Source organism: Larus michahellis, chromosome 6 (assembly GCF_964199755.1).
Source record: "Larus michahellis chromosome 6, bLarMic1.1, whole genome shotgun sequence".
NCBI lineage: Eukaryota > Metazoa > Chordata > Aves > Charadriiformes > Laridae > Larus > Larus michahellis.
Window position 1 is genome coordinate 13,858,406 of NC_133901.1, and position 8,175 is coordinate 13,866,580.

Consider the following 8,175-nt stretch of genomic DNA (forward strand, 5'->3'; position numbering starts at 1 on the left):
CCCGCACCACAGCCAAACCACCGCGTCAGCCGGCCCAGGAGAGCAGACCTTCAGGCGAGGAGCAGCCCGGGAAGGCTGATCCCACCCACGGCAACAGAGGGCATGGCCCCAAAATCACCAGCTTTCCCCCCGAAGACGAGGAGAGGAGAGACCGCATCACCGGGCAGGAATCACCTCACATGATGGTAACTGCCATTACAGAAACAACACCACACGGTCATTTGTACAAGCGTTCCAACACGGGGCTTCCAAACCACCTCTTGGGCAATTTTTCCTCTGCGATGGTCAAGGAAAGACCTGAAATCCCACTCCAGCTCCGGAGCGTAAACTAGGAGGGGGAGGGGGGAAATGAAAGAAAGGGGGAAACACCATGTTTAAACTGATCTAGCTGGGTCTGAGCGTAACAGAGCTAGGATCGACACAAGCTCTTCATTGGGCAGACGCCTGGAGGCAGCGCCTGCGGCAGAGCAGCAATAATCTCCTACTTGGCTGTTCCTGGGATTCTCGCTGCTGAACAACGTCCTGGTTGTCCCTTCAGCATTTTGGGACAATCGCTTGGAGGTTCTGGTGCTCTGATACCCAGCCTGGCCAGAGTCTTCTTCCTCCATAGACTGTCAGTGAGCTAAAACCCACATTGATACGTCAACCTTATTTTCAATGACAAAAAAAAATAAACCACTCTCCTTACCAGATCAAGTTTCATTCCAGTAAGGCTCTTTAAATAATTTAAATATATATTTCAACAAAAATAAATAAATACTTCTCTTTTCACATTATAAAACTCCCTGGAGACAGAAAAAAACCAAACCAACCCCAACCACAGGGGGTTCTCTTGCAAATCAAAAGATGGTAAATGCTTTCTTCTGATGGTCATCACAAATCCACTTGTAGGCATCAAGTAGATGGCAGATTATTCCAGAAACAGAAGAAAACTCTCTTTGAGGAAACAGTAGTTCAGCACCTTCTTGTTGGGATGAGAAGTTCAGCTCACACAACTGTTGCCACCACCAGATGAGTCCCATTTGTCCATAACATGACCACGTGTGCTGTGAGAGAAGTTCAGCTCATGCAACTGTTGCCACCACCAGATGAGTCCCATTCATCCATAAGGTGGCCACGTGCACTGCGAGGTGTGAGCAGCCCTCTCTGCGATGGAAGTTCACAGCATTTGTTCTTAAGCTTTCCCTTGCCCAGGTGACACCAACCTTTCCAGCTTGCACTTAAGGTGTGTCAGCTAATTTCAAAGAGAGTTACTGTCTCCAAAATAGGGGCAGGTGGGGTGGGTGGGGGGGAATAGCAATCTTAACCACTACTTCTTAACCTACAGAGAAAAATGTTTTCCTTAACCTACAGAGAAAAATTTCTAACAACAACAACAACAAAGTATTAAAAAAGTAACTAGAAAAAGAGTTGGTCACCCAAAGGTGACCCCAGGGTTCCTCCTGTCGTGCAGGTCTCACAGCAGCTCTTGGTGGAGTATTTCCCAGACCATCTTCTTACGGAAGTAAGGCATGTGGGTCTGAAAAGAAAAGAAAACTCCATGAAATACACGTCATGTCAGAAAGAGACACAAAATACGCAGAAACACCCACTTAATTCTTTACTAGGAAATTCCTTTTAAGAACTGTCATCACTTGCCCTTCGGGTACAGCCTGGCTTTCACCCACACAGCTCCTAAGAGGGTGACATGACACCAAACCCAGATCTCCTTGACCACACAACAGCTCACAAGCACGTTCACAGAAGAGCACTGCCTTGGAAAAGAACCAATGTCTTCACTGGTCAAAGGCTGAGACCCATTTCTCCCAAAGATCCCAAGGCCAGATCACACAAACCCACTGGCTCCAGTATCTCCCCCAAGAGGAATCTCACGGGGAGCAGACACCTCAGCCGCTGCGTAACTTCCCTGGCTCTTGTCTCTGTGCGAAAGGGGCTGGAGCTGTTTAGAACCTTCACTCACCTGTGTAAAGGTCATCGGTCTGTCTCTGCAGATGTAATCTGCGTATTTGCAGGTGAAAACGCCGCAGTCGCTTCCATTCGATTGCTGAGGGATTTCCTAACGAATGCAAAGAAGATGGAGAATTTGCCTCTATCTTCAAGGAAAAGCAACTTGGAAGTAGCACCCATTACCAAAAATACCCTAACCAGACACTCCTGAACTTGCACCATCCCCAGTAACCGCTCCCCAACACAAGGAACAGACCCCAGGAACTGCCCATCATCCCTCCCCTCGGCTTCCTACGCTCGGATGTTACAAGCCAAATTCCTGGCAGGCTGATAAGGGACAGCAGGCTTCCTCCCTGCAAGGTGTCTGGAGGTTTCTACAGTGTCTTTCTGAAGTGACATCCCTTAAACTGAATCTTTAGGTGCTGCTTTTCACTATTAACTTGTCGAGAAACATCAGCCCAAGCCCTTGCTTTGTCATGTGCCAGGACTTGGGCTGCAAACAAGCAGCCCACGTTCTCTGACAACTGCTAAAGAGACTTGAAATTTGACTTGTGAAATGGGGGAAAGCCAAATTCACCTTCACGTGGCAGAGCAATTAAAAAAAAAAAAAAAGAAAGTATTCAGCCAGCAAGGAGAGGCACTGCGCAAAGATTTCATCCCAGCACTGTTTCCTGGTCCACTCGCAGCCCCACGTGGGACCAGAAGAAGATGCTTATGGCTGTTCTCTAAAGTCCTGGCCTTATGAGAAAGCGTTAAGAGCTTCGTGACAAGGAGTTCTAGTTCACATTTCAAGTGCAAGTAGTGTTCGCTTACGTGTGGCTCCATGCTGTGAACAGTCCACCCTGAAACATTCAGGTTCACGTTTCTTTTTTCACGGCTCTCCTCTTGCAGGTATTTGCTGGTTAAAACAAAAGAAAAAATCACTCTTCATCGTTGTAATTCAGGCCGAGAAAAAAAGAGCTGCTGAAAGATCACAGGAAGATGAGTGGCAGGAGGGTTTTATTGATCACCAACAAGGTTGGTGCCCGTGTGCCACGGGGCTACCATGTCTTTGTCTGTGCTATAGGGGGAAGGTGGCAGAACCCAGGCATCCAAGACGTTGGGTGGAGGGGACGATGTGAGACTAGGGAAGGAGTCACTGTCAGACAACTCGCAGCAAGCGAATCCAAGATTTCTGGTTTGTTATCTACAAGACATGTGGAAACTTGCAGCCGTGTCACAGGGGCAAAATCCAAAACCCTTCTCCTAATTCACAACACAAAAGCACTGACTGAGCAGCTACTTACAGCAAAGTCTCACAAATCTTGTCCCCTCCTTGTCCCAGGGAGTCGTAGTATTTGACGGTCTTCTTTCTGGTGTCTATGACCTGTTATTCAAAGGTGACTGTCAGACAAAGCACCACCTTGTGCTGCACAAACCTCAATGACTTTTCTTGCTAGCTTTTTCTCCCCACCCTACTCTAAATAACAAGCCCGTTTGACTCACCGCTAGTGTCCAGTGCAAACGCAAGTTAATGGGCACTAAGATGATGTCCCTCTGGAAGAGATCCACACGCCTGGTCCATCTTCCTACAGCTTTGTAGCCCCCAGAAGCAAGTTTTTCATAAAAGAAGGAACTGAAAGCATGGACTGATGGATATCCCTCCTTCTTACTTCTTTCCATCACAAGACCCATATAGAAATTAATGACCTGTACCATAAAGAGTAAGCTTGAGATGTAAAATAAGACACTAGCTTACCAAATGAAAAGCACAGCAAGGTCTCTTTTCTGGCCACCCTGAAGTACGCAGCTGAGAGAACTCCAGCCTCAGCTGCCAGCTTTTGTTCTGAGAATTTCCCACTTGGTTACATCTGCAGCTTGATAAAAACACCTGCCACCCACTCCAAGAACCTACACTAACTCCTGGAAGCGGCACAATACAAGTAAAGGAACTGCCAGAAGCACCGGACCCTTCAGTACCTAAAATAAGAACTGCACAGAGATTTCTAGGCTCTGCAGTGCAGGTCATCAAATAACTTTGCAAAGACTTGTGTACACGCTGAAGGGGTATTTTGAAATAAACGCTCCATTACAAGATCCCTGTGCTACAGCTACTTTTACCTCATCATTTAGCCAGCAAACCTTCCTTAGGGTGTGGACGTCCTGGCGCGTGACCCTTAGTTTGAAGGCACTGCTCAGGATCTCCTCTGGCTCACCTTTGCCTAATGCGGCAACGACCTCTCTCTCCATGGCCTGAAATGAACAATTAAATGGGGAAGGACTTGTGCAACAGAGCATCGAGCATGCCAACCTGTGGGCAGCTTTCAACTCAAACACGGCCTGGAAATGAAGCTCAGGTGACAGAGCAACTGCCTTTGCCGGCTTTCGGCTAGGTTAGCAATCGCCCTTTTTGGTTGGTTGGTTGGTTTCAGCATCCTGACTTGCAACTTCAGGGCCCAGGTTTGCCTCAATTTGTTTTCACCAAGGAAGCTGAGACAAAACGCAGGGACGAGCAAACACACAGCAAACGCCTTTCCCATGCGATGCTGCAGCCCTCGCAACGCTGAGGTTTAAGGCAACCGCAGCAGGCATTCTCCACGCCAAGGCAGCTACGTCAGGAGCCTGAAAGAATGGGAAGGTGGGGGGAACTTCAAGGGAGCTGAAGTACCAGCAAAGGGGGAAACCGAGGCAGCTACACTGCAGTCAGGCAATAGGGAGTCCAGGCTGTGCATGCAACTGGTTGTCATTTGGACGTTTCCATCCAAGTCTGCTTAAGGAACGCAAATAAACCACTGGGTCTGTTAGAATAAAATACTCTGAACTGCAAGAGCATCTTCTTCTCGGTTGAATGTGGGCTAGCAGGATAAGAAAACCCCTGGTTTTCCTTGTACTGAGCATCACTCTGCAGACGTTGTAAACTCTGGACTTGCTAGCCCTTTCCAAGTCAATCCTCAAGAGGCAAAAAAGGGGACGCTCAATTAGACGGCAACTCCCAAGAATAAGAGCAGCCAACATTCAGACAAGCAGGGGAACCTCAACTCCCACTCCCTGTTGCATAGCGTAACTAAGTGAACTCCTGTGACCACTGCTACACGCAGTGCAACCGTGCCCAGAGCGCATCCGCGGCTCGGTGACATCCCGAGGACGTACGCAAGATGCTCAGGTCCCCCACAAGCAAGGCAACACCACGGAGCAGTAAAAGCTTCTATTTCAAGTTCTGTCTTCATGCTAGGACAGGTTGAGAGGCAGATCCCATATAACTGTAGGAATCGGGTCAGCACTGCTCTGGGAGACTGCTGTTAAACCTGGACTCATTTTTGTCCGAGTAACAGAAGACCCACCAACCCTTAGGTTGGAGCACAACTCAAGGAGTGCGTGGAGCCTAAGATGCTTAAATCCTTGAAATCCTTCAAACCAGCTTTAGTGCTGACCTTTGCACTGGGAAGTCACAGCTGCAGACACTCCCTAACAGCTTAAATGCAAGTTCTTCAGATTTCAAAAAGCCTGAAGAACCACCTATAACAAATGGAGTTCCTTGCAGCTGTTTCACAGCCTTCAGTTTTGTCTAACAGCCTGTCAGCTACGGTACCTCTGTGAGTGGAGTAAAGCCTTCTGCTCTTTTCTGCAGCCTTGGCGGTTTCTTTTCTTCCACCTCACAGGCAGGTGACTTTTTGGCCTCACCAGGTCCATCCTGTTGCAGAGTATCTTCTGCTGGTGGGGAGCCCCTGCAAGGAGCGGGAGAGAGAAAGAGAGAGAGCAGCGAGCTGTGGACCTGTACCGTCCCACGGAATTCTCAAGAATTCACCTTCTGGACAAGAAATGCTTTTTCAAGGCTCCTGCTGACTACAGCCTCGGTCGCACACGTGTGACAACATCGTCTCAGCTTCCAGTACGATTATTTCGGAGCAGCCAGACTGGCATAGAAGGAAGCGCTGGAGGCTTTGTAAATTCCTTCCCACCTCCCTGTGCAAGACTCCTTTGGTTTCTCTTGATCAGTTTCATTATTTGGAAAACAGGGAAGCAACCAGCACTTCCTCTGTCAAGTGCTCTGGGATCTACTGGGGATAAATGCTGCGTGCTAGGTGGTATACTGCAAGGTATAACAGGAACACCCGCAACTCTACCTGCAGCCACATACAGTTAGCTTACGGAAACTAAGACCAGCACAGGGAACTAAAAATGGGACACCTACAGGATATTTACTTGCCTTCTGTAGGCTAGTCAAGAGAGTGACTGTCCCCGTTTGGAGAGGATTACCAGTAAAACCACACAGACTCTGAAGAGCAAACACATACACAGACAGTAAAGTTGTCCATACACATGTGCCTTCTTCAAAACCAAGAATTTGCCTTGTCACCAAAGACAAGGGCAGGGAGACCTTTTCCAGGAGGGAGACCTACAACAGACTCTCACAGTATTCTCCACTTTCAGTCCAGCGTGGTAAGAGTCGGTATCACAAGCTTTGTCAAAGGACTTCCCTTGGTAGTTAAATCCACAAAAAAAGGCAAGAAAATGTTCCTTTCACTGGAACCCATCCTACCCTCTCAGTTCCTTTCTTTCCTTCTCTCCCCTCGAGCTCAGGTGAACCACGGACAATTCCAGCACACAACAGTGCCGCACGGCTAAAGAGAGCGCTAGGCTTTAAAGCGGGGAGAAGAACAGGCACGGAAAGAGACACGCGCACAGAGCCAAAAGAAACAAGAACCGTGATGAAAAGAGACTCTACCTGGTCACAACATCGCCCTGAGATGGCTCTGGGCAGCAAACATCCACCCATGTGATACCTGCACAGAAAAGCAGCAGTATTACAAAAATACGTCAACTTGCAATTTTACTTTTCAAGTAAAAACAAGCACAGAAGCCAGAGTTCTCTCAGGCAGACGAAACCTCAGAAAAACCAGGCACATTCAAGACTTCTGTACCGTGCAATACCTGTCCTCCTCTTTTTTGCCTCAGACTCGGCACGATCGTCCACAGGCGCACAAGTGCTGAGGAAAGAACACACAGAACCGCAGCTTGAAACTTCCTTCAGCTTCTACCAGGCTGACTTCCCTTCACAGGACCCAAACTTCCAAAGGTACTTTCCAGAGCCCAAAGGTTTCCCCCTCCGGCGAAAGGCCCTCGGGCGGCGCGGGGCGGCGGGCGGCGGCGAGGAGGGCGCCGAGGGCCCCCAGCAGCCATCGGGACACACACCCCGCGCCGGAAATGCGCCCGACCCGCGCGCCCGGCGCCGCCTCCCTATTGGCTGCCGGGGAGCGCCCCCCCGCCCCTGCGAAACGGAGGGGAGGGACGGGCAGGCGGCGGGGCGCGCGCATGCGCGGCGCCGCCTGAGGGAGGCGGGAACGGCCGCCCAGCCCTCCGCCGCCTCCTCCCCGCTGGGGCCGGGCCTGTGCCGGTCCGCCCCCGGCCAGGCGGGGAGCTTTCCCTCCCAGAAAGCCCCGAGCCGAGCCCTGGACGGCCGTGGAGGGCGACAGGCCCGTCTCCCTTTAGGGGCAGGCCCCGCAGAGCCCGGAGGGGCGGCCGTCAGGGGCCCAGCCGAGGCCGGAGGGACCTCGCGGGGGACCCACAGAGGCCCGGGGGGCCCGTCGGAGGCCGGAGGGGCCCCACGGAGGACCCAGAGGCAGGAGAAGCCGTTCCGCCTCCCGCAGGACGGGGGCGGGCCACAGCGCCCGGCGACGCTGGCTCTTGCGCGCCCGCTGCTGCCTCCTGTGCTCTGCGGCGGTGAGGGAATGGCATTGCTGGGCTTACCCAGCCCTGGCCTCACGGCCCAAGCGACGCTTTGTGCCGCTCCGCTGGGGAGCTGCAGGCGCTGCGTGCGGTTCCGCCATGGCTCCGCTGCAACTAGGGACGCGGACGCTGCGTTCGACCATTGTGACCAACTGTGATGTAGCGGCGGCCAAGGGCCCGCTGCAGGGAGCCCGGCTAAAGCGGCCGCTGTGGGGCTGGCGAGTGCTGAGCTGGCTCCTGGTGGCCTTGGCTGGCTCTCAGGGGCCATTCTAGGAAAGGGGGAAGGATGGTCTTTTGGGGAAGGGCTCTTCCCTGCTCCCAAGGCAGATGTGGCCCACGTGAGACTCGTACAGCTGCCCTGTGCCACAGGGTGATGCTGAGGCTTCTCTCCTGCCTTGGGACCCCCTACCCTGGGCACAGGTGTGGAGCCAGCCCTGGGGCTGCAGGATTCCTCTGCCAGGCATGTCCCCCCAGCCGCAGTTTCTTCCACCCTGCAGCATAACCCACCGCAGGACAATGCTC

At 51.8% G+C, this 8,175-nt stretch overlaps 1 protein-coding gene across 1 annotated transcript; it reads right to left on the minus strand.

Annotated features, from left to right (window-relative positions):
* Positions 1 to 694: 694 nt before the first annotated feature.
* On the minus strand, positions 695 to 7,796 carry LOC141745347 (sentrin-specific protease 2-like). The gene is made up of 11 exons (XM_074593024.1): positions 7,691 to 7,796; positions 7,494 to 7,639; positions 6,859 to 6,961; positions 6,653 to 6,710; positions 5,516 to 5,651; positions 4,048 to 4,179; positions 3,433 to 3,636; positions 3,234 to 3,313; positions 2,761 to 2,845; positions 1,961 to 2,056; positions 695 to 1,519 (listed from the first exon to the last, which is right to left on the minus strand). Exons 1-11 carry the CDS (start codon positions 7,794 to 7,796, stop codon positions 1,457 to 1,459), a joined length of 1,209 nt encoding a protein of 402 aa, XP_074449125.1. The 3' UTR covers positions 695 to 1,456.
* Positions 7,797 to 8,175: the final 379 nt, after the last annotated feature.

What these genes read in the sequence shown, in the direction of transcription:
- LOC141745347 (XM_074593024.1), bottom strand. Translation starts at nt 7,796, where the DNA reads ATGGTCGAACGCAGCGTCCGCGTCCCTAGTTGCAGCGGAGCCATGGCG. An exon ending in GACGGGCCCCCCGGGCCTCT is followed by an intron (nt 6,962 to 7,493) that starts GTGGGTCCCCCG and finishes TCAGCCTGGTAG; the next exon opens with AAGCTGAAGGAAGTTTCAAG. An exon ending in GGCAAAAAAGAGGAGGACAG is followed by an intron (nt 6,711 to 6,858) that starts GTATTGCACGGT and finishes TTTTCTGTGCAG; the next exon opens with GTATCACATGGGTGGATGTT.